The 26,564-nt window shown below is 36.3% G+C and overlaps 1 protein-coding gene across 1 annotated transcript in view; it reads right to left on the bottom strand.

The window, feature by feature from the left end:
* Window positions 1–2,381: 2,381 nt before the first annotated feature.
* LOC129745338 (histone acetyltransferase KAT7) overlaps window positions 2,382–26,564 on the bottom strand; it is a 289,966-nt gene continuing 265,783 nt past the window's right edge. The window contains exon 10 of the mRNA XM_055738353.1: window positions 2,382–3,939. Coding sequence (XP_055594328.1) covers window positions 3,820–3,939 — 120 coding nt within the window. The 3' untranslated portion in view covers window positions 2,382–3,819. The remainder of the gene's footprint in view (window positions 3,940–26,564) is intronic.

Genomic DNA, 26,564 nt, shown 5'->3' on the forward strand with positions numbered 1-26,564 from the left:
CTTTTGGTTTCAAATTGTAGAGAATAAAATTTTGACCTTATAATGTACAATTTTTAACAATGTGCGATATGACCTGTAAAACTTACATACAATATACCAAAAAAATTGTTTTGCAAACGTAGTGACGTCACGCTGGAATGGGTCATGTCTTTTTGTCTTTGACAATTTAAATTCCTTTAATAATTTACAGAACTTGACGTTCACTACCGGTGTACGTTTTCATATCACTAGGCAAGCTAATCATCTTGTAAGATGCAGGAGATCGTTTTCTAGCCTCGGGCAACGACGAATTTCTTTTATAGGTCCTTCAAAGTATAATAACCTTCCAGAGCTTATTAAAAACACCTATAATCGAAACATTTTTAAGACCAAATCTATACAACATTTCAAAGAAATATTAGCTAATGCGCGACCAACAACTTAACCAGCTTTTTTAAATATTTTTCCTCACTCAATTTTAATTAAAAGTTTATTTATAATTATGTGTATTAGCATTAGAATTAGTATAAGTAGTTATTTAATTATTTAATTCCCTTGGATCTCCTAAAAGGAAACTTCTTTTCCACTGAGGTTCACTATTTTTGTAATTTGTATTGTTTAAAGTTACATTACCTCGCACATAAAATAAAAAAAAAAAATTGAGTTCTCGGCATGAAAAAAAACATTCTATAGTGATGCTTTTTCTCACTCGTCAAATTGATGGGTTCTTTTATAGAGAGGTAGGGGAGAATGGGGATACTTGATCCCTCTGTTGTGGTATGAGCCTACTTGGTTGAATGATTCAACTGAATCAAAGCAATCGAAAGATTCCTTCTAATTCAACCACGGTAAATGAAAAGTTATGTTGAATTCAATGATTTAGCAACAGGGAATTGGTTTGGAAATGAGATACCATTTATTCATTTCTGTTCGTCAAGTCCTTATAAGCTAACTTAGACCTATAGCGATTACAATCTTGTCGCTTAACCTAGGTGATTCTCAACTCAGAATCATTCCTTAAATACTATCGTATTCTGGGCTAACCACCCAGAATAAACTGCCAACACTGCAGGGTAACTCATAACCACTTGCTGTGTTGGCTGAGTTTAGCGTGCATGATGACGACATTTATATTGTTGTCATCATCATTGACCATCATTGACTGTCAACCGCTATTGTTCTCAATATGCGAATTGACGAAAGAGGACGAAACCAAAACAATCGGTTTTGGTTTTGCTCGAACGTGGTCGCGAAGAAAACGGGTCCGGGAATTTCTCCGGGTTAAATCGTAAGTATCAACAAGTTCATATACCAGTATTTCGATAGCAACTTACTACCTTCTTCAGTGAAACTTCTATCAATCGAAAACGTTCACTGAGTAGTAAGAACTTTTCATTTACCGTAGTTGAATTAAAAGGAATCTTTCGATTGCTTTGATTCAGTACATGATCCCTTTTTCTTATTTTCATCATATTTTTTTGGAAAAAAAATTGCAGATCGATGTCTTTTGCATTTTCTGACAGCGTGCAATTTCAAATTTATATGCTGCAAAAGTTAGATCGATACATGAACCCTCAGATGAACTTGAAACCTTTTCGTGGGACTAAAAAATATTGTGATATTTTCAACGTTACAGAAAACTTTAACCTTTATTAAAGGAGACTTGATCCTTTTATCAGGGTGCCGTTAGCTTTGGCAAAAAAAACATGCAAAATCTAAAGATAAAAGTTTCATCGACTTTTTTAGCCATATTAGTTTAAATTTCACAGTTTATACGTGCCAGACAAAAATAATTCAAAAAGTTTGTCTACTACATTTTCGTAGATGATGGAAAGAATTAAAGAAACATGAGCTATTAAAGAACGAAAGAACATAAGCCGTAAATATCATGAATTTTTCGAAAAAGATACAACGGCTCACCGGCAGGACTTGAACCTGCAATCTCCGTTTCGGGTGGGGTTAGAGAATTAGGAATAAAATTTTTTACTATAATTTTTTACTATAATTTTTTACGAGTGGGAAATTTTTTTTGAGTGATTAAAAAGATCATCAAGTCACATTTTATAAAGTTTTCAAACCAAGAGCAATAATTTTTTTTTTTTAAGATAACAGGTTCGTTGTTTTGGTCAATTTGGCGAATTTTTCTAGAACATTTGGTCTATGTAAGACATTCCAGTTTACAAATACAGCTGAGGAATCAAGTATCCTCCCTTATTCTCTCCTATAGCTAAAAAGCCCGTAAACCTAGTGTTGAGAATTATGTTCCTAGCGATATGCGAACTTCTTGTTGTTTGGGTATAGAGTTGCATTTTTTTTACTGAGTACAATCCTTAAAACGAAAACTTCGAGTAAAAAGACAAAAACGGATTTCTTTCAAAATACTATTAAATCCCAGGCCTAGCTTACAAGGAAGAACATTGTTTTTTTCTTTATTGTGAGGACAGAAAACAGTTTAAACATGATTCGACACTTTCCTTACGGTAAGCAATTGAATACCTAACTTTCGGACGTACTAAGATTTTCTTTCAGCTGATTCGAAACTTGAACCTTACATTACTACGGTTTTTTTTTTGAGTACTAAACCACATGTTCCACTGTTCTAGTGATAATTGGATTCTTAAATTTACAAACACCAGTGAATCAGTTTCTTTTACATGAATTGTGCAACATTTATACATCAGTTGTTAGGGGAAAGGAATCGATTCTTAAATATGGGATGATTGATGTAACATTTCCTAAATAGTCTAAGATTGTAGGATGAGCTTATTGATAAAGTTTGATGACAGTTCCAGTTTTTATAAATAATGTTTTTTTTAATATTTGATGTTATGATACCATATCAGTATTTTGAATCAGTCAATAGTAAATGTCATTGGTTAGTGATAATTTTAGCACTAAAAAATTACTTATCATAATTACATCCCAATTTTTCAAGAATGTAATTATTAAACGATAAGACGTTAAGATCAATTTGATATTAAAAGTGCGTTCCAAAAGGTAATTCTACAGAGTGTGCATAAAATTTAGAAAATGAGCTTACAATTGGAAAAACACGTTTTTCGTTTCCCAGAAAAAAATTCACATTAAATATATCTCAACTCCAAGGTGTTGAAAAGACACTAACAACATGGAGGATAAAAGCAGCCTTTCTTGGGTTTAATTGATAAAATTTATGCTCTGGAACCATCAATTACATTAAAAATCTCAGTGTCAAGGTAAAATTACAGGATTTACTAGTTGAAACATATAAACAGAGTAAAAATCTGCCACCAGTTTGTGTTAAATATCTAAAATACATCGCTACTACCTACGAGAAACAGTTCGTGCGTCCTACATATTTAAGTGATAAATGCATTATTTAATGGTCGCAACATCAGATGCTATGGAAAAAATTTCTTAATCTTATCATATTAAAATATGCAGTAGTTCAGTAATTCTTCCTCACGATTATGCCTTCAATATTTTGGGACTCACTTAAAGACATCTAGATCTTCCTCAAGATCTGCAGTTATCGAACGACAGACTTTTTCGAATTTCATGCTTACCTACACTCACACACGCACAGTCCAACAACATTCGTCACCATGTTTAGTTGTGGTTGTAATTTCCGCTGATGCTGTTGTTGTTGTTATTATTATTGTTGTTGTTATGATGGATGGTTTGGACGCCTCCGTAATTGTTGTTGTTGTTGTTATTGTTGTAGAAGTAGTAGTAGTTATGATTCCGATAGTAGGGATGCTGATGCTGTTGCTGCTGCAGATAGGAATGATGATAGTAGTGCGACGGATGATGTGGATGCTGATAGTGATGGTGCTGATGATGGTGGTGGTACGACTGGCGCTAGGAAGATGGCGATGAGGGCGTCGGTGCCACAAATGGGGTCCACTTCAGGCAGGCCGGGTCGATCTTGGGCATGTTGCCGCGCCGCTTGACCCGTTCCTCGTACTCCTCCAGGACGTCCTTTAAACAAGGCGATGAAAAAAATTGTTAAACAATGTTGTAAAATTATTTACGTGATAAGTGGTTTGAACAAGAGATAGAGTTAAAAAAAAATTGTTCAAGAATAAGGGAATAAGCGATATTTATTTAAACTATATAGATTAATCATTAGTGCGTGGCAGTTAGTATTGTTAATTGTTGTGTTATAATCGAAGCTCGTATTTTGGATGAGTCAAAATCTATCAATTGATTAACAAACAGAATAGTCTAAAGTTTGATATTGACATATGCTGCAATCTTTTGAAACTAGTAGGGCAAGTCGAAAATTTGAACTTCTCGTACGACTGGGTAAAATTGTCGAATGTGGTCTTTGGTAGTGTTTACACCTTTCAACGACAATACTTGATCATTCTGTTAAAACTTCTTAGAAGGACTTTACGCCGAATAACCTAGGTAGGACATTCTTTCTGCTGTTCTGGTGTTGTAGGTCAACGACTTTTTTTAGCTCCAGCGGCAGTTTTAAGCTTACCTCTTTTTAATTGCTAAGAAATGACATAAAGGGTGATACGGTCAAAATTTGGTCAATATCAACTTGACATATTTCTTTCAATTTTGCATTAAAAAAACCTGAACACCCCTCATTTTGAAGGTGTGTGTGTGGAATGTTGATCCTATTTTGATTTTGGAATTCACTCTTCAGTTGTCAAAATGCCGTCCTAGGAAGAAGAGCAGCGTATCAAAATTTTGCTCGCTCATCGTGAAAATCCGAGCTACTCGCACGCAAAGCTGGCAAAATCGCCAAAAGTTGCCAAATCAACCGTTACAAATGTAATTAAAGTGTTCGGGGAACGTTTGTCTACAGAAAGGAAGTCTGGATCGGGGGGGAAACGAAAACCGGAAGCCGCTGAGACGACAAAGAGAGTTGCCGGTAGTTTCATGCGAAATCCTAACCTCTCTCTCCGAGATGCCGCAAATAAGCTGGGTGTATCGTCTACAACCGTGCATCGAGCCAAAAAAACGAGCCGGACTATCGACTAACAAGAAGGTAGTGACTCCAAATCGCGATGATAAACAAAATACGACGGCCAAAGCGCGATCCCGGAGGCTGTACACGACGATGCTGACGAAGTTTGACTGCGTGGTAATGGACGACGAAACCTACGTCAAAACCGACTACAAGCAGCTTCCGGGACAGGAGTTTTATACGGCAAAAGGAAGGGGAAAGGTAGCAGATATTTTCAAGCACATGAAACTGTCAAAGTTCGCGAAGAAATATCTGGTTTGGCAAGCCATCTGTACCTGTGGCTTGAAAAGCAGCATTTTCATAGCTTCCGGGACTGTCAACCAAGAAATTTACGTGAAAGAGTGTTTGAATAAATGTCTGCTGCCTTTCCTGAAGAAACACGGTTGTTCCGTACTGTTTTGGCCGGATTTGGCATCTTGCCATTACGGTAAAAAGGCCATGGAGTGGTACGCCGCCAACAACGTGCAGGTGGTTCCCAAGGACAAGAACCCTTCCAACACGCCAGAGCTCCGCCCAATTGAGAAATACTGGGCTATTGTCAAGCGGAACCTAAAGAAGACCAAAAAAACTGCTAAGGGCGAGCAGCAGTTTAAGTTAAACTGGCTTTCTGCGGCGAAGAAGGTGGACAAGGTGGCTGTACAAAATCTGATGGCAGGGGTTAAGCGTAAGGCCCGGCAATTCGGATTTGGAAAAACGGAAGCCTAACTGAATATTTTTCCTGAATTTTATACTAATTAAACTTGAAAAAGATATTTATTTGGATTTTTTAAATAAACGATTTCACCGACTTACACGTGTTTTCCCTTGTCCAAATTTTGACCGTATCACCCTTTAGTACCATTTAAAGGTTTACGTTTTTCTTATTGCAAGAAACGTATTCGTGACATATTTATATGCGCGGTCCTATGAGGGGGGTGATCGGGGTTATCACCCATCCCCCGCACCATGCGGCAAAAATTTAGAACTTTTCTTAGTCGGTTTACCCTTGAATTTACAAAATTTACATGGAAATATATCCCAAATATGTAAATTGCAGTCAAAATTTCCATTGGGTTGATCAATTTTCAAATGAGCGCTTCAGAACCTTAGGACTTCTACCAGCGCACACAGGAGTACGTAGAAGAAAAAGTTGGCCAAAAGTATTTTTTAGTTTTGAAATCAATAAAAAAGTTTATTTTGATTTATCAAACGTTTTTAAGATCATTTAAAATATTTTTTACCGTTTTCGTAATTTTTCATAATTTTCTATTAGAAATTTTCTAACATTTATATGACATTATAGATAATCCAGGTTAGAGAAGTTGTAAAATTAAAAAAAACTAGATTTTTTTTATTTGTTTTTGGAAGTTAAATAACATTTGAAAATATTCGAAAAAGAACATTAATTTTACTGAGCTTTAATTTAAAATAAACGAAGCCCTAGGTGACTTTTATGTGGAAAAAATCTATCAATATTTTTAAAATTCAAACTTAAAAATATCAAAAATGCGCGAGTTTTTTCTTTTGCACATGATTATTGAAGTTATCAATTTTCTAATGATAGCAAACATTTTGCCAGGACTTGCTGGGAACATAAACAAAAACACTAATTTGTAAAAAAATCAAGGTTTTAAACAAAAAATAAATAGAAGAATTTTCAAAGCACTGCGTACTGTCTCTATAGTCATCGAATTTTGTCTATTATACTTAAAATTATTAAACATCGCTTCATTGAAGTTTTCCATTTTAAATTTTCATTTTAAGTCACTTAAGAAAGTTTTATTCATTGATATGACGTAGTCGCGCTGATTCAACGATTTGTAGAAAAATTCTATCTCATAAAAATACTAAAGTTTCGACAGTTGCAACGGCTTCTAAACAAATCAGATGTTAAAAAAACTGACCGGTACATGGTGCTAAATTTATTCAAGAATCAAATAAACATTAACATAAAAGTAACAAATGAAATTTAAATTTTGAGCTTAGGCCAGGTTTTTGGATGAAATACTCCTGTGTGCAGCGGTCAAACTTCCTTATCTTTGTTTTGACAATGTAAATATAATTTAATGATAAACCTCCGAAAGCCAATTTTTTCCTGAAAAATTCTCAGAAGTCATACCACATCAGTTCCACGAACAATTTTATCGTTTAGGAAACAGTTTTTACATTTTTTTTTCTTCTAAAAATTGCTGATACCACATGGGTTAAAAAACTTCATTCCAGTACTTTTACAACTGCAACTATTGAACATATTTGTTGATTTGTTGTCGCTTTTCTAACCCCGCCTCTAGACGTGTTTTATATATCTTCTTTTCTGTTTAACATACGATCATATTTTTTTAGAGAAACAAGAATGGTGAGAAGTTGAAAACCTAACTGTCATTAGCTATTCTAAATCGAAAAATACATCCGACGCGACAAAAATGATAATGTTAAAAAAATAGGCCCATTTTCAGTTTTTTTTATGTTAATTTTTTCTTAGATGTAGCTTATTAGATTAACATATTTTGAGTCATTCTACGCAAAAAGTAAGTAAAAATAATGATAACCTTGGATTTAAAGCCGATTGTAGTAAACTCCGTCTAGAAGCGGGTTCGAGGGGGTTAATAAAATTCAAGTTTAGAGTTGTTTTTCATAAAGTAATAAATTGAATACGGGTATGTATATCGTAGAATGGCAACAAAAATGTTTCAATTATTTTTCCGTTAGCTGTGAAAAATAATTTATAAATAAAAACTAAAAACTTTGAATAAAAAGGAAATTAATTTGTTTTTATATTTTCTTGTGAATCCCTTTAAAAAAAATTTCAATTCTAAATTTCATGATACACTATTGATTCTAAGTCCAAATTTAAAAAAAAAGGATAACAAACACAATTAAACTAACTAGATAATTTCAATCAAGAAGATAGATTTCAATTTTAGGATCACACAAGTAATTTTAATCTTTAAACACAACACAATAGCCCCAGCACACATTATACACTAACTATTCGCTTTCTTTCCACCTTCCCACCATTTTTTTTCTGTCATAAGACCCATTCCACGGTGACATGACGTCACGAAATATTTCGAGCACTATTCCAGTAAATCGTGTATAAAAGTTAATGCAATTAACTTAAACAAAATTAAATTTAAAAACAATACTTAAAAATATATCAATAGATTAAGAATTTTAAGCATAACATTTTGATATTTAAAGTTTATTCCTCGATAAAATAGTAATTCATATGTGAGTTATTGCAGTCGTGAAGTCACAATGCGTTCCTTTCGAATTTTTTGTTTAGAAAATTTCACATTTTAGATTCGTAAGATCTCAATAAACAATATATAGCAAAAAGTAATCAATAAAAGTGAAGTTTGAAAAATTACTTTTAAAACAGTTTGATTTTGTTTTGTGAATACGTAATGAAAAATAAAAATTACAAAAATGGTAGGTGGTCGCCAGAAATGGGTCCTAAACACCTCTCAATTCTACTTTCAGACAATGATAATTTAAATGTAAAGTTATCATCCAGTTTCAGATTTGACAAATAAAGCTTAATATTTCAATTGCAATTGATTAAGACTAAAGAATAGTATCAACTACCTACACAGGGGAACAGTTATTTTGGTGCCTAAATGTTTTAATAACTGTTTTGAAAATTTTTTAATCTCATGATTTAGACCTTCTCCTCTAGTTTTCGTGCTATGGCTCGCCAAATTTTAAAATTTTGCAAATTTTACTGAATTCCAGCTGAATACACTAATAAACCTACATTAAAACTAAAGACTGATTTTTATTATTTTTTTATTTTCTATTATTTTATTAAGGATCAAGATTTTGTCTGGATTTTCTTATTTCAGGGATAAAATGCTTAAGTTAGAAAAAAAAGTTTTTAAAAAGTTTATTGGAAAATGAATTGAAAATGATATACATATCTATTTCTGACATCACAAAAGGGCTTTATAATTTTTTTGATATTAAAGATTTAACCCTTCGTTTCATAAAGAAACAGATTTGCAACAATAAATGTATGAAAAAAGTGAAAAATCATATTTTATTTTAATTTTTTTTTCTTGATGTTCCCATCAATTCCAACTGTTTAGAATGATTTTTAAGAGAAAATAAAAAACCATGAAATGAAGGGTTAAATATATTTTACAATTATGTGGATATTAGTAAAAAACGTATTATTAAAAAAAATATTATTTGATGAATTTTGTTTCATATTTTGTTTTAAAATTCGGTCAACTTTATTTCCGTAGAACTGTTAAAAAAATCAAAGAAAAAACTTATGTTACTTTTTTCGGAAGTCAAAATTACTCGCAAGCATCGAGAAAGTTGATCATCTAATCAAAAACTAGATTTTCAATATCATTTAAAATTTTACAGTGTTTTTTTTAATAAAAATGCATAAATTTTTTAACACTCCTAAATCAGTCAATATTTTTGTTCCCTTGTTCTGCCGTTCTAAGCAAGATTGTCCCATGTGGAAAAACATGCAAACGAGAAAAACGCGATTGAAAAATCAGCTATATTTCCAATTTTTCTCTCAAATTGAAAATTCACCGACAGATTTTTTATAGTGAACAGTTCAAGTTAATCATTTTACTATGTTTTCTGCCAAAAAAAATACATTTCCTAAAAAAAAAAAAACAGCAAATTAGAGCCAAAAATTCTCCGTGTGACACTTTTCTACGAAAAACTGTTACACGGCTTCAATTTTTCTATAATTTTAAAAGCTTGCGTAGTTTATTTTTTTCCCAAAAACTCATGCTAAACCGTAATTTGAGAAATACGTTCCCCTTTGTTTTTAAAAATGTATAGTTGAGTATGGATCCTAGAAGTAGTGCCTACCGAAAAGTGTTTAGTAAAAATTTCTCTGAATAAAACACTCAAGGCTTCTCGCTCCTCCTCTGCACTCTATTTTAGTGTTCTTTTCAGTGAATAACATTAAATTCAACAGTTTGAACTCATCTTAAGACAATTTTTTGATAAAATTTGCATTTTGCATAGAATGTTCTCTAGTGTGACATTCTTGCGTAGAACAATCAACATAGAGACAACCACCTTGATGAAAATTTCGTATAAGTTCAGAACAAAGTATACTTGTTTGTGTTTTTATTCGAAAGTTAATACTAAAAGAGACCGTTTCCAGTAAAAAAGTGAAAATGACCCAAAAGTCACATGGGAAATTCTTGCTTAGAACGGCAGTTATGCTGTCAGAAATTGTTCCTTGATTTCGTAATTTTCAAATTATTTGTTAGACATTGTTTAAAAAAAAATCGTGAATATTCTGCCTTTTAAAGAATAAAAAAAAACATTTTATTTATACCCTCTTTGTCGTGAATTGTTGCTTTTATCAACAAAGGATTAAAATTTCTTTTAATTCGATTTTTTTTATTTTTTATTGGTTTTTTGTTATTTTCATTTTTTATTTTTTTTTTTATGTTTTTATTTTTTTTACGTTTCAGATTAATTAAAGTGATAAAATAAAGATATTTAATAATTTTATTTCAGAATTAAATTTCGATTTGGAAACCAAATTCATTAACCAAAATTCCCAATGAGAAATGAATTACAGAATTGACAAAAAAAAAACAACACGATATTTTTGAATCATTATTCTGAAAAATATAACAAAATAAAAAAATTAAAAATGTTTTAAAATCAGGTTTAAGTCAGCAATTATAATCCAAATTTTATCACAAATATTTGTTTTCAAACGTCAACTAGACGTTTTAAAGGGATTCATCAAAATTTCGTTGTACTGATACAAAGAAGCTTACAAAAAATAGATACTTGAAAAGTTTCTAAAAATATTCCGCTATTCAACAACAAGTGTATTATTTTCATTTATAAAATGACATTTATATCCTTAATGAGCTCAAAAGTCGATTTTTTTAACTTTTTGATATACAAAATATGAAAATCCCCTTTTATCAATATGTAATTTTCGCATGGAAGTTGCATTAAAGAATATCAAAATAAGATGGAAAATGGTTTAAAAAAGTAACCAATTTTGAATTTTTTAACAATACCTCAAATTTAGTTCAATGAACCATCCCGCTACCCCCAAACACCACTCTTTCAAAATGAACGTTTATTTACTAGATATTAAAGTTCTGTTTATTAGTCGATTTTTGAAAAGTTTTAAAATCAGCTGCTCAACATTTTTTTGGCTTTCTCATAACTTTATATGACTTTTTCTCTATGATTCTTCAGCATTTTGGTGAAATCTCTACAACCTGCGTCTGACCTTGTAACGTGTTCCTTATTTTCTTACAGCATCTTCTCACGACCTACAGACTTAGATTGTATTTATTCTGCTCGATACCATGTTTCTCCGGACCACAGGGAAACTACTCAATTTTCACGAAATGTGTACGCAAATGCACGAATTTCGTGCCACAATTTTCTACGAGTATATAGGAACTCGAACTAACTCCGTGAATTCAGGACAGTGTGCCCCTGAATCGCGGTAGACATATTTTTTGGCAAATTTTCTTCCTCTTGCTCTTCGGAATTAAAAAAAAAACAACATGATTTCTATCTCTACCTAGCTCTCCCAAGTGCTTAAAACTAAAACACTCGAAAGAGTTCAGTTCACCGTTATTTCCTAGCATTTACTGATCGTTACTGTTGTTACAAATTTGAAATAGTTAAATGTTGTATTTAACTAGCCTCGTAAAGCGCCGTGCCATGCCGTGTGAATCATCCGGATTAAATTCGGTAAGTGACAGTTTACTAACCTGGTGGCTTATACTAATAACTAACGAAATATTGTCCCGCAGATAATTTCTTTGGCTAAAGCAATAGATGGAGAATACATCAGAATTCCATAGAAATCGTGGAAGAAAACCGTCTCGAGCTTACAGAAGGTTTTGGAAAACCACAGGAGGAAATCGTTTCGAACCTGAAGGACATTTTGACAGTTGTTTTTCTTAGCGATTTTTTGTAACTTCAACAGTGGAAAATACAGGACGAAATCGTCCCGGTTACAGAAGAAAAGATTAAGTGTTTATTTACATTCTCAATACAGTCACACTACAACATCAATATTCTCCCATGAAATCGTGTCTACACCTTGGGTATGAAAATGTTCAAATTTCATATTTTGTTAACGAACAAAAATTGATGCATTTTACGAATTCGCCAAAAACTATTTAAATAGTTCATGCAAAAGTTTTATTTATTTCTCTCATAGCATAACGTTATTAATTTTCTTTTAATCAGGATAATGTATGAAAGTTTTTACAAACATTCTCTTTATGCACTTTACCAAAAATGAACCATTTACTAAACGATGAGTTCGAAGCCTGTTAACGGCAAAATGATAATAAAAAAAACCTCCATAGTTCAATTTCTAAAGCTGAAAATTTAAATTAAGTTTTTTCAGTTGAAGTTATTTTGAAACAAACTATGTATAGTTAATTGAAACGCAATCATCTTGTGTTGCAAATAAATTCTAAAGTAACAAACCAAATCCCATAAATTATAACAGTTATCTAAATTTTCCCATACATTAGCTTCTGATTGCCCTCATGTAAAACCCACTGGCCTGGCGGCACATCAGTGCGGTATTCTTGTGGCCGCCATCACTTCAAAGTGGCGAAATTGGAAGCTTCTAATTTGCAGTTTACCTACGTCGTCGTCGTCGCCGTCGTCGGATGGGTTCCGTTCCGTGTGCTGCAATCTTCGGATGATGGCGGCAGCGGATAATCCAAACTTCCCGATGCACTCGGGAAGTTTGGACCTGTAATCGTGCCTTGGCGGCGGCTTCTGTCTGATACCTCTACAACAAACATTACTTTGTTGCAAGCTGCTGACGATCCAAAGCTGTTTGTTGCCGGGTGCATCCTCCTGTGGCTCTTCTTCTAACATTCCTACTCTATTCTACTGTATCTTCATATGAGTAAGTAAGTGAATTTTAATATCGTTCATTCCGGAGGCGCACTCCGGCTCGGGAAGGGAAGTCGGCGAAATATTTATAGCCCAAAACTGCAAATTGATATGATTGCGAGGCTGCCCGACCACCGACACCGTTTTTTTATACTTTTCGTGGAGGGTTCGTTGACTCGTTTCCTTTTTTTATCCCTTCCTTTTCCCCGAATTATGTACGGGTATCATATGTAGGAAGGTATGGAGTACAACTGTCCAAATACGCTAAGCTTATGCGCGTCGACAAGTCGCATGGATGGCGTTCTACAGGCTGTCATCATTTCAGCTTTAATTGTTTATTTGCTTTGTTAAAAGTTGTTCTTTCGTTAGTTTTTTTTCTTTTCTGGCAACCCACAGTTGTTCTTCAGATTCTTACCAAAAGTGGCGCAGGTTCGTCGCCTGCAGTCGCCAGGTTTGATGATGTCTATAGGTAGGTACCTAACGATGATAACACTCACAGACTGTTGGCTTTGCTGCAGAATGGCAACCAAATTGTCTGTAGGTACGCGATAATGTTCGATTAAATTGCATTCGCTACATCGATCGGTTGAGGTCCCTCTGCTGGTCATGAGGGATTCGTTCGTTATCTGGTGCTGCTGATGGCTAGCAGGACTAGCTAATGATTTAGCTGGCAAGAACACGTTTGTTCCCTTAAATATTACACAATTATTTTTGTAAATATAATGCTTAGAGCAAGTTCACTGGTGTTGGGAAAAAGTGGTAGAATGTTTGAGACTCGTAGCACATTTTGAAAATTTTACCATGGGAAAATGTTTGATTCTTTTGGCGTTGTATTTTTTTACAGCACTGTTTTTATTTCATGTATGTGGTAGAAATATTGCTATTTTTGAATCACAGCATGCTAAAATACAACACGTGTTGTAAAAAAACTAGAAGGCCACAGATCTTGAAAATGTTTTTAAATGGCAAAATTTTCAAAATGTCAAAATTTCTACCACTTTTTCCCTACACCAGTGAACCTACTCTTAGAATTTCACCTATTTGAAGTGTTGTATTAGAATGCCAAATCATTGATTCAAAGATTAAAGAATGCTTTCAAATGAAGAAAAACAACACCCTAAATTGTACAATCCTTTGATAAAAAAAATAGTGCAGGTACGAAAAGGAAAAAAATCCAAAATGTGGCCCCAAGAACCTAACAGCTTTGCCTATAAGCAAATATACTTAACCAATATTACCACAGTTGTTTTCTCCATACGACGAACAGGCGACAGCATCAGCATCCTCTAGCCGTCGAAATGGAAGCACTAATTCGAGAAATTCGTGTACCTAACCTGCGATAGCGTGTATTCCGGGAACGACTGAAACAGGGATGCCAGTTATAATGTTCTTTTTATTCCTGTTCTTGCACCGTGAAAATTTGAGAAACTAAATAAATGATAGAAACTGTTTCATGAAAATTTGTGCATATTTTGAAAACATTTACACACAAAATGTGTATCAGGGCAAATGTTTTCGACTTATTTCTTATGAGGTTTTATTGTTGATCACTATATGCTCAGATGATTTGAAGATTTGTTTGCGACAATATTTCATTTTCGAATCAAATAATTTTGAATTTAATCGGCTTGGATAAAAAACTGCTTAAGTCTGCTTGAAATTTTTGCAAACCAGCAGTTAATAAAAATAATATTTATTTATTTTCTATCATAATTTTTTTATACTAAATTACGGATGAGTTAAATTAGTTGAACTCAAGTTAGTTAAACTTAATAAAAAAAAGTCAATTGTGGTCCACAGTCCATTAAAATTTAAAAGGTAGGTATGTGTTGGTTAGAGGTACAAAAAAATTATGCAAAACAATTTTCTAATTGATATGAAATCGGATTCTGATAAAGTGCACTGATGCACTTTAATGTATCGAACATAATTTGGCTTTCTTATTAACTCATTTACGGGTTGTTCGACGACTTTAGGTCCAAACATGATATTGTTTTTATCTTGTGCTATGTAGATATAAATTTTTTTTTGAATAAATTAAAAGGCAAATTTTGGATGGGAAAGAAATTAACATTATTATAATAAATATATTTTTCTTTTCGCAACTAGGGTATCTAAATTCAAAAAGCTCATACATCTTCAATGAGCAAAAATCATCATACTATTGCTATTGGTTATTACTGTTTGTGACTTATATTAAATGAACTATGCTGAATGAATCGATGCCATTAAAGATTTTTGAGCTGACTTTTTTATGAAAATTAGAAATTAAATCTGATTTCTCAAAAATTTGTTTTATAATTTTATATAAACTTTAGAAAAAAGAGATGAAAATTAATTCGGACGGCATCCCTGTTCAACACTTTTTGCGATTGTCCAACAGAGGTGCCAGGTGGTATTTTCAAAAAACAGGATTTGATTTATTTTTTAGGACATCACTAGATTGCATGAACAAAGCATAAACAGGTGATGGAAACGCCTTAATATACACAACAAAAATGAAATGAAAATCAAGACACCCGGCATCTCTGATCAAAATTTCGGAAAATTTCACAGTGTAATACATCCATTTCTGATGTGTTACACAGATAGCGCTATTCGCTTATTAGGCTCAGCCATAATTATTATCTAAAATTACGTAGGGGTGCAGTGTTTATTTTAAAAAGAAGGAAAAACAATATCGAAGATACCAACAATTGCGAAAAATTGGGATTCTAATTTTGCTGTTATCTTTCCATTGATTGTATGAGAAAATATATGAAAAAGTAAAAGCAACACTAAAATAGTTGTAACTTTTTTTAAGTGCGTCAAAGCGCCTCAAAATGTTCTTCAAAGTTGTTATTTAACCTAAAACCTGGACATACTAAAGTTTATGTTTTTTTTGTGTTGTCAGAAAAAATTTAGATTTTTTTTTGGAAAATTATCACATTTTCCATAGAAGTTTTCATACAAATGACTTCCAAACCTCCTTTCGACCAAGTCATCGTGTCTTTTGAATAGTGAACGGATGCCAAATCCGGCCAAAACAGTTCTGGGTGATCATGATTGCGGATCATGGACAGCAGGTGACGGTCAGGCACTCTCGGACGACGTAATCTGCTGTATTCATTGTGTCAGTAGTCACTAACGGCTCGGAATGCATGCCACACTCACATATGGCTTACCACCTTTTTGGCCACATCCTGAATGGAAGCAGTTTTCTTACTGGCATAAGCACGCATGATTTTCCGGTCCAAAGTTTTGTCCACCGGACCCGGTTTCCGCCCAGATTTATTTTTGTACACAAAGCTGCTTTTCTTCCATGCTTCCAAATTGAATTTCAGACCGCTCTTATGGTTACTTTTTTCATTTTGCCTCTACCCCAATAGAAAACAGGTTAAATAGAATAAATGAATGATTTTTATCATTGAAACTTCGAATCTAAGCTCGCATCGATAACTTTAAAGAAAACTAAAGATTTCAAAACAGATTTTATAATGTTTTTCTTAAGAATGAACTGACTTCATAATATGGCAACCCAAAATTTTGTTTTATTCCACAAAATAATAGAAGACAGATTTTTATAAAAGAACAGTTTTGGCGTATGAAAGTTATCAGTTTCTAGCATTTTATACGAACAGCAATTATACGAAATTATTGATAAAGACACAAAATTTTTGATAAAAACATAAATTTTTTTTATGATTTTCGGAAATTTAGACAACAGTTATAATAAAATCGTTTTCTCGAAAACTGAAGGAGATTTCAACATACACATTACTCTTATATATAGAAAACAGATGCCTGCTTATATAGTTTTTGTACACATATTCGATGTGGTAATCGAAAAAAAAAGTTCTGCTTAATAGGCGCATATAGCCTGCTTCTCCCCTACATACATAAAAAGCAATTTCTGTATGTTTGATTGTTTGTCCTCTATAGGCTCAGCCGTCTTAAGACCTAGAGAGTTGAAAATTGGCATAAATGCTCAATAAGATCAGAAATGATGAAAAAATGTTCTCAAATTTTTGGATAACTCCCCCTTTGAAGGGTATCGTCCATACAAGACAAATAGTGTTTGAGCGATATTGACGTTATTATTCCTCGGATTGTTTCAAGAGTCAACTTCCAGCAAAAGGGGTTGTCCAGACAATCGATTTCAGATGTCCAATTTTGGATCAAATGTAAGAAAAGTGTTCGCCCATATTAATTGTTGATTGCTTTCGCGATATAGGCTAGTGAAGTAGACAATGTGCAACTCGAGACCCCATACACCCAACCTTCGGGTAGTGGTCATATCACCTCTTGTCTGCAACTCCGATTCTCTACCTCCCCGTGGTACTAGCTGGGGTGCGAGCAACCTTAGCGGAGATCGGGTACCCAACCCCGGTGGATGCTTTGGTCGCATGCAGAATGAGTTAGGGGGCTTCGCACGCGTCTGTTCTCCATGTTAGGGGCGGCGTGCGGAGTGCAACAACGTCCTGGTGGTGTTCGGGACCCAAAACAGCAACATCACGACGGTCCTCCTGCGAGATAGTGGGGTTAGCTGCGGGCCTTGCGAGCCTGTGACTACTAAAAAACATAAGCAACGAATAACGAACAACAAATTTCGGATGGAAATCGGCAAAGACCCACGCGACGAAAAGGGACTAGCGATTGGAAACTTGGAACATGGAACTGCCGATCTCTAAATTTTGTGGGCAGTACCCACGTGCTCTCCAACGAATTGAAGAGCCGCAAATTCGACATCGTAGCGCTGCAGGAGGTATGCTGGAAGGGCTCCACGGTACGAACGTATCCAGATGGTCGTGCCATCTACCAGAGCTGCGGCAACACACACGAGCTTGGAACAGCTTTTATAGTGATGGGAAAGATGCAAAAGCGCGTGATCGGGTGGTGGCCGATCAACTCACGAATGTGCCGGTTGAGAATCAAGGGCCGGTTCTTCAACATCAGCATCATCAACGTGCACAGCCCTCACCTCGGAAGTACCGGTGACGACAAAGACGAATTCTACGCGCAGCTGGAGCGTGAATACGACCGTTGCCCAAAACATGATATCAAGATCGTCATCGGGGATTTCAATGCTCAGGTCGGCCAGGAGGAGGAATTTAAACCGACAATTGGAAGGTTCAGCGCGCACCAGCTGACCAACGAAAACGGCCTCAGACTCATTGATTTCGCCGCCTCCAAACGAATGGCCGTACGTAGTACCTTTTTTCAGCACCGCCTCCCACACAAGTACACCTGGAGATCACCGTACCAAACTCAATCACAGATCGACCACGTTTTGATCGACAGCCGGCACTTCTCAGACATCATCGACGTCAGATCCTGTCGGGGCGCCAACATCGAGTCGGACCATTATCTGGTGATGGTGAAGATGCGCCCAAAACTCTCCGTAGTGAACAACACGCGAAACCGGCGCCCGCCTCGGTTAAATATCGCGCGACTGAAGCAACCTGAGGTCGCGGCAGACTACGCGCAATCGGTCGAAGCAGCGCTGCCGGCAGAGGGCGAGCTTGACGAAGCCCCTCTCGAGGAATGTTGGGATACCATCAAAACAGCCATCAACAGTGCTGCGGAGAACGTCATCGGTTATGTGGAGCGATCTCGACGGAACGACTGGTTCGACGAGGAGTGTAGGAGGGTGATGGACGAAGAGAATGCCGCGCGGGCGGCAGTAGTGCAAAGAGGCACCCGTCGAAATATGGAAAATCACCGACAGCGGAAGAGGCAGCGAGTTCGACTTTTCCAGGAGAAAAAGCGCCGCCTGGAGGAGGAGGAGCTCGAGGAGCTGGAGCAGCTGCGTCGTTCCCAAGAAACACGAAAGTTCTATCAGAAACTCAACGCATCCCGCAAAGGCTTCGTGCCGCAAGCCGAAATGTGCCGGGATAAGGACGGAGGTATCCTGACGGACAATCGTGAGGTGATCAAAAGGTGGAAGCAGCACTTCGATGAACACCTGAACGGCGCACATGCAGGAGATCAAGACGGTGGGGGAAGGTACATCGCCGGCGTAGCCAACGACGAAGAGGAGCCACTCCCAACGACGAGTGAAGTTAAGGAAGCCATTCGCCAGCTGAATAGAAACAAGTCGGCTGGGAAGGATGGCATCGCAGCTGAACTCATCAAAATGGGCCCGGACAGGTTGGCCGATTGCCTACACCGGTTGATAATCCGGATCTGGGACATAGAACAGCTACCGGAGGAGTGGAAGGAAGGGGTAATATGCCCCATCTACAAGAAGGGCGACAAATTGGACTGTGAGAACTACCGAGCGATCACTGTCCTCAATGCCGCCTACAAAGTGTTGTCCCGAATCCTACTCCGCCGCCTCACGCCACAAGCAAACAGATTCGTGGGAAGTCATCAGGCCGACTTCATGGAGGGACGGTCTACGACGGACCAGATATTCTCATTACGGCAAATCCTCCAAAAATGCCGTGAACACCAAGTCCCTACGCATCATCTATTCATCGACTTCAAAGCCGCATACGACACGATCGACCGTAACGAGCTATGGAAAATCATGGACGAGAACGGCTTTTCCGGGAAGCTAATCAGACTGATCAAGGCGACGATGGATGGAACGCAGTGCTGTGTGCGGATTTCGGGTGAATTGTCGAGTTCATTCGAATCGCGCAGGGGGCTTCGACAAGGTGATGGTCTATCCTGCATGATGTTCAACGTGGCGCTAGAAGGTGTTATTCGACGAGCGGTGGGCGAAATGCGGGGCACGATTTTCAACAGATCCAGTCAACTTATCTGCTTTGCCGATGACATTGATATAGTCGGCAGATCATCTGCGGCGGTGGAGGAGATCTACCGCAAACTGAAAAGCGAAGCAGGAAGGATTGGGTTGATGATTAATACGTCCAAGACGAAGTACATGCTGGCCTGCGGATCCGAGACCGACCGAACCCGCTTGTCCAGTAATAACAAGGTCACGATCGACGGCGACGAGCTGGAAATAGTCGAAGACTTTGTCTATCTCGGCTCACTGGTGACCGCAGACAATGACACCAGCCGTGAGATCCGGAGGCGAATTATCAGCGGAAGTCGTGCCTACTATGGACTCCACAAGCAACTGCGGTCGAGAAGACTTTGCCCTCGCACGAAGTGTAACCTGTATATGACGCTTATTAGACCGGTTGTTCTCTACGGGCACGAGACATGGATATTGCTCGAGGAGGACCTGCGTACACTCGGGGTATTCGAGCGACGAGTGTTAAGGACCATCTTTGGCGGCGTACAGGAGAACGGAGTGTGGAGGCGAAGGATGAACCACGAGCTCGCGCGACTCTACGGCGAACCCAGTATCCAGAAGGTGCTGAAAGCTGGCCGGATACGCTGGGCGGGACATGTTGCGAGAATGCCGGACGACTGTCCTGCAAAACAGGTGTTCGCCACGAATCCGGTAGGAACAAGACGAGCGGGGGCGCAACGAGCGAGGTGGTTAGACCAAGTGGAGCGTGATCTGGCGAACGTGGGGTGCCCGAGAAATTGGAGAACGGTTGCCATGGACCGAGTGAATTTTAGGAATTATGTTCGTCAAGTTATGTCGTGAGACGGAATACTATGTAAATAAAAAAAAAGCTTTCGCGATATTGTCGTGATTATGCGTCAGATTTTAATGAAAATTTGCACGAGGGAAATTTACGGCACGGGCAATCTATTTCGGGTGTAAAATTTTGGGCAAAAGATCGGCAAAAATGATCATCTATATTAATTGTTCAAATTTTCTACAATGATTACTCTATGACGCATTGGACGAAAATTTCTACATGGGAGTTTTGCAGGACAAGAATTCGATTCCTGTTTTCAAACATTGTAACAGACGACAGAAAAGAGGTCGTTGATATGAACTTTGTAATAGACTGAGTCGATTTGGGGTCATTTTTGAATTTCTCAAACCCTGGCATTGGTTGAAAACTCATCCATGAATTTTTTTTTGCAGAATTTTCAAGTAACGTTTACATAAGTAAATTTGAATACTTAGGTTTGTATGGGAAAATTGAATATTTTGTACTGAATAATCAACATCATTTTTCTTCTGTGAGACCGAGCAAGCTGATGGTTTGTGTGCCAATTTATAAATTCTGTAAAGGAAATGTTGAATGTTTTCGAAATAATTGCTTTATTTTACATGGGTTGGAGACGAAAATTTACACACGAAAGTTTTACAAAGCATGCATCCGATTCTTGGATTAAAATTTTGAATTAGACGACAGCACTTATTCATTTTTAAATGTTTTTACAAAAACTTTGTTCCTTTGCTAAGGATCGAGACAAAAATTCATACACGGGTGCTATACAGGACGGAAAAAATTATTCTGATTCCAAATTTGTATTAGATGACAGAAAAAGGTGGCGTCCATAATAACTGTTTAATGCTTTAGCAATTTTTTCGTTATTTAGTTATCGGATCGAGACAACAACTCCTATTTCACTGTTTTACAGGATGGATAGTCGGTTGCTGATTTCGAATTTTGTATCAGATGACATAAAAAGAAGTCGTTCGTATTAACTGTTGATTGTTTTTGTAATAAATTGGTTTTCATGCAACCGAACAAGATGAAAATTGCTGTTTTTTTTCGACAGTTAATAAACTTCTTTTTATTAATTTCAGTTCGATAGACAAACAAAAGGGTCGTTAATAAATACTGTTTCATGTTTTATGCAATATCTTCGTGAACATGCATCCGAATTACTATTCAAACACCAACTCTTCGTCACATATTAAAAATTAATGTGAAACGGAATTTCGCACGAGATCAGCTAGGTAGTTAATTATAAACTACTTTCAATTTACATACTTCTCGACACAGTTAAAAATCTTCTTCCCAATGTAATCCTAGAAACGTCAAAGTCAAGTACTCGGCAAAACGTTTAAAAGTTCTGAAAATTTCTATTCTAAGGCTATTGGCTCCATAGTTGTTAAGTCGAATGAGAACAAAGAGCTGGTGGTAAATCCAAAAAAGGTAAAGCTTACCTCGTAGCAAGGTGAAGTTTATTTGAATTAACCAGAATAAAAAGGTAAGATTCACCGAGAAATAAAGAAAATTCAAAAAAGGGAACTTTCTACCTCTTAGAGATAAAACTTGTAGCGAAGAGGAATTGATCTGAAATTCGGCTAAAAAAATCTGTATAATTCATCTAAGGAGTGTATTCGGAAAAAATGCAACACTTTGTTTTGTGAATAACTTTTGAATGCAAGGATGAAATTTGATGAAATTTTCAGCGAAATTACCTACATAGAAAGAAAAATGTAATCTTACATTGCACGTTTTCACATCATCGCCACGAAAAATATGAAAAAGAGTATAACATTTAAAAGCTAAGATGAACTTTACATGTCACCGCAGGCGAAATCCAGCGTCAACGTCAGTTTGCCAATTCTGTTTTGTTTTCGTTCCTATTGGATTCCCAACGAAAGCGAGCTTCATCAATTAGCTTGCAATTTCATGTAAATCTTAGCGTTCGCAACGTTCGACCGTATTTTGTTGTACCTGCTCGTGTGCTGCTCGCTTCTGTTCAAACCGAGGTGGTGCATGCTGAGTTTTAAAGCAAGTAAGTGAGAAATAAAACTTAATACCCTTCTAATTATTGAAATTATTATATCAAATGGTCAATTTTTTTTTGTTCCAGAAAAAATGCCACTGGAATTCAACGAAAGCTCGGGCTACTCCAAGCTACTGTTTTCATATGCAAATTTTTGTGATGTTCTGTCAAGTTGTTTTTGAGATAGCGTCCGATGAAGAAGTTTTTCGACTTTTTTTGGCAACACGTGCGCCATCTACAATGCATTTTATGAACCACCTTTCATTGAATGAAGGCAATATTTGCTTATGTTTGCTGCTTCCTGAAGTTTGACCTTCAAAATAACTCAAAATTTTGAATTTGAATTGGAAGTTATGACAAATTTGCTTATCTCCGGGAAATAAAGGCGAGACTTGTAAACGAAAAGTTTCTGGTTGAAAACCTGCCAGGTGACCACTAAAGAGTTCGTTTTTCTGTCCATTACGAAATTTTTCAAAATATCTCTCCACAAGCAGTCCAAATATTTTGCGCACGATTTTACCGCCGTATTTTGTTTATTTTACTGATGGGCAACTTTTCTACCATATAGAAAAAAAGGCAGGCCTATTTATAAGCCAGATAGATGGACCAGTCAGAAAAAAAATGACTTTTTTTTATCACTTCCTCATTCATATTTTTTGTTTGAGCTTGAAAAAACCTCTCACATTCCTCTCACTTCTTGGAATCCACAATCTTTACTTTTATTAAAATTTTAGCTAACTATTGGGTCATCTAGGACTTCTTAAACGGTTAACCATGTGAACTTTGGTCGAATAGTTGATTTCCAGCTGTTTTTGGGTCTCCCACTAGGACTTTTATGTATTTTTCTCGATCCTGCCCAACAAAATTTGTCAATGAACTTCAGTATTGGACGCTATCTCAAATATCACTTAACAGATTATCACCAAATTTGTGCACCTACACGTTACTAGGTAGTTTCACTGAAAATTTTATCAAATTTCATCCATGCATTCAAAAGTTATTCATGAAACGATGTGTTGCTTTTTTTTCAAATACACTTCTTGGAAAAATGTAAATATTTTTTTGTTTTTTCATTGAAGCACGAGTTTTCCTCCGCTCGCAAAATGTGAAAATCGAAACAGAACGGTAATTGTTGCTTAGACTTTATTTAGTTGTGCTAGTTCTCATAAACTTTGCTTCCATTACAGATTGGCCCAGTGAGCTTCGAAGTGTTTTTCACATCATTCCGGATCAGTCACGCAGACCATTAATATTATAACCCAGCATGCCGGATGAGTCAAATGGAGAAGAGAATAAATGTGCTAACCAATTTAGAAGAATTCAGCGGCCATGAAGGTGTCCGATAGGAAGCAAAATTGTATTCATCCGACAGAACGAAACATTCAAGGAAAAAACGGAGCTGACCGAGCCAGATCGTCAAAAAGAAGATTTTTATTTCAAACATAGATCCCCAAAACAACAAAAATCTTAAATAAAATCAAAATCAAATCTTGAATGAACTTGTACCTTTGTTTTTTTTTTTATTATTTGGTGATAAGCCAGAACTGAACCTTTTAAATGAATGAGAAACCTGTAAACTGTATCATTTTGGGCAGTGAATTCCAAAAAGGTAAAATTTATCTGTTTTCTAGGTGAATGAAAAAAAAGGTGAAATTCACATTTTTGCTCGGTGAAATTTATCAAGAAAGATGGGTGGAAAAAAAATCATCTCTGCTTCTCGGTAAATTTTATTTTATTTTTTCATGTATACCTATTTACTGTAGACTTTCTCTCATCAAACTGCAAAATTTATGAGAAAACTTGATTCAAAATAATGATTCACATTTGGTTTACACAATATTATTATTTTAGAATTTTTTTGGGAAACAAAATATGGTCATCCTTTTTTGCGTTCTTTAACTATTTTGCCAATTCTCATTCCGCGGTCAAAATTCACAGCAGAAAGGACTCGCAAGAGTTTGATCCAAACGCCACACACGCTACAAATGCTGCGCAAGGTGGATCGTGTCAGAAGTTGTTACGAAAGGTGCGTACCCAACCAAGTTAACGTTTGGCCAGGAACATCCAGCCAGCCAGCCGGTCCAGGAATAATTTTAATTTTCATAAAATTTTACGATTGCAGTGTAACACGATTTTTGGTTGTAGTTTGATTGCGTGATTAGAGCTGCTGGGTGGCTTTTTGCTAGGGACTTGGGTCGATCACTTCATGATGGGTGGTGTTGTGGTTGGTGCAAGTGAATCGAATTGGCCCATTTCAGGATGCCTTGGAGCCGAGCGAGGATTAATTGATTTTAAACGTTTTGGGCAGCTGCCTTGAGGTTAAAAATGGTAAATTTTCTGGAGGGATTCTTGAACTTTACGGATAAGAGGTTATAGGAGGTTAAAGTTTATTTTCCTTTGTTAAAACTATGGAAATTTGATAGGTTTGAAAAAATATGGTAAGGCGTAGTTAAAAAAAACGAAAACATATGGATTTTTGGCATAATAAATAAATGAGCAGAAACCTTGCGTGAAGAATTCATTTTGCTCAAGTGTATGTTTGGTGTCAACTATCCACACATGTTGGACAGTTTGTCATAAGATAATTCAACTAGACAATCATTATCAATTCAACTCTGTCAACGAAAGGTGTGACCGATAGTCTAGTTTACCCATCATTCAAAACATTAGGGGAGAATGGGGATACTTGATCCCCTCTTCCTATTTTCAACTCGCTGTCTTTAAATTTTCTGACAGCTTGTAATCTCAAATTTATATTCTCCAAAAGTTAGAACGATATATGAACCCATGGATGAACAAGCAAAAAAGGGTGATATTTTTTTAGACAAAGGAGACTTTATCTTCAAGGCGCCCGCCCTAAGCTTTGGCCAAAATCAAGCAATAACAAAAAATAAAAGTATCATTGACTATTTTGGTAATGGAATACTATTTTGAACTTTTTCTAGAAAAGTTGATCTTTCTAAGACATTTCGGTTTCGAGATAGAGCGAAGGAATCAAGTATCCCCAGGGATCAAGTATCCTCATTCTCCCCTATTATGAGTTTTGCCAGGAAACTGTCTCAAAGACGTCAAGTCCCATAAGGAATCTTGTTGGGCCTGTTAAGGAGAGTTCTCCTCAAAATACTTGTAAAGTAAAATTGGGATGAAGTAACCAAAAAATGAACTGAAAAGACAACCCGAAGTAACTTAATTAGGGAATTAGCATGTCAGGCATAAAATCTACATTGCAAACAAGAGGGACAGCTGCTCAGTACTTGAAGTTTCTATTGGCAAGATCGGAAAAGTCTTAACTCGAAGCAAGAAGGCTGTTGCGCAAGATAAGCCTCCGGGGTGATAAATATCGCCTGTCATTGAAAGATTTTTCCTGTTCCGCAGAGTTTGGCAGACGCGTGCTACCACGTCACACCGAAAACATAAGACGGCAGAAAAGTGCGAAAACAGCTTTACCTCTGACAGCTCCCTGGATTCGACTGTCTGTGAGACGCTGGAAGCCTTCAAGGTGTTGTTGTCGTTAATCAGCGTTAATTTGGAGATTCTTGTTTGGCTGATAGTTTTATAACATATTTATTTATTCAAATATCTGAGCGACAAGGCGACGTCCATATTTTTTCTTTCTGGATGCGACAGGTTGAGGCGAAAATTACCGGTGTTGTATTTAAATGCACTTTTGATGTTGTTCAATGAGACAATATCCGGGCACAACAGCTGCAAATTATTCAATTATGCCAGATGAAAACTGATAGCATTCTAAGGTTTAATGAGTTGCTGCATTAATTATGTAGTATTAGAGCCAAAAGAAATGGCTTAATGTGAGTAAAGGGTGATACGGTCAAAATTTGGTCAAGGGAAAACGCGTGTAAATCGGTGAAATCGTTTTTTTTTTTAAATCAAATTAAATTTCTTTTTCAAGTTTAATCAGTATAAAATTCAGGAAAAATATCCAGTTAGGCTTCCGCTTTTCCAAATGCGAATTGCCGGGCCTTACGCTTAACCCCTGCCATCAGATTTTGTACAGCCATCTTGTCCACCTTCTTCGCCGCAGAAAGCCAGTTTGCCTTGAACTGATGCTCGTCCTTAGCAGTTTTTTTGATCTTCTTTAGGTTCCGCTTGACAATAGCCCAGTATTTCTCAATTGGGCGGAGCTCTGGCGTGTTGGGAGGGTTCTTGTCCTTGGGAACCACCTGCACGTTGTTACATGGCCTTTTTACCGTAATGG

The sequence above is a fragment of the Uranotaenia lowii genome, chromosome 2 (assembly GCF_029784155.1).
Source record: "Uranotaenia lowii strain MFRU-FL chromosome 2, ASM2978415v1, whole genome shotgun sequence".
Taxonomy (NCBI): Eukaryota; Metazoa; Arthropoda; class Insecta; order Diptera; family Culicidae; genus Uranotaenia; species Uranotaenia lowii.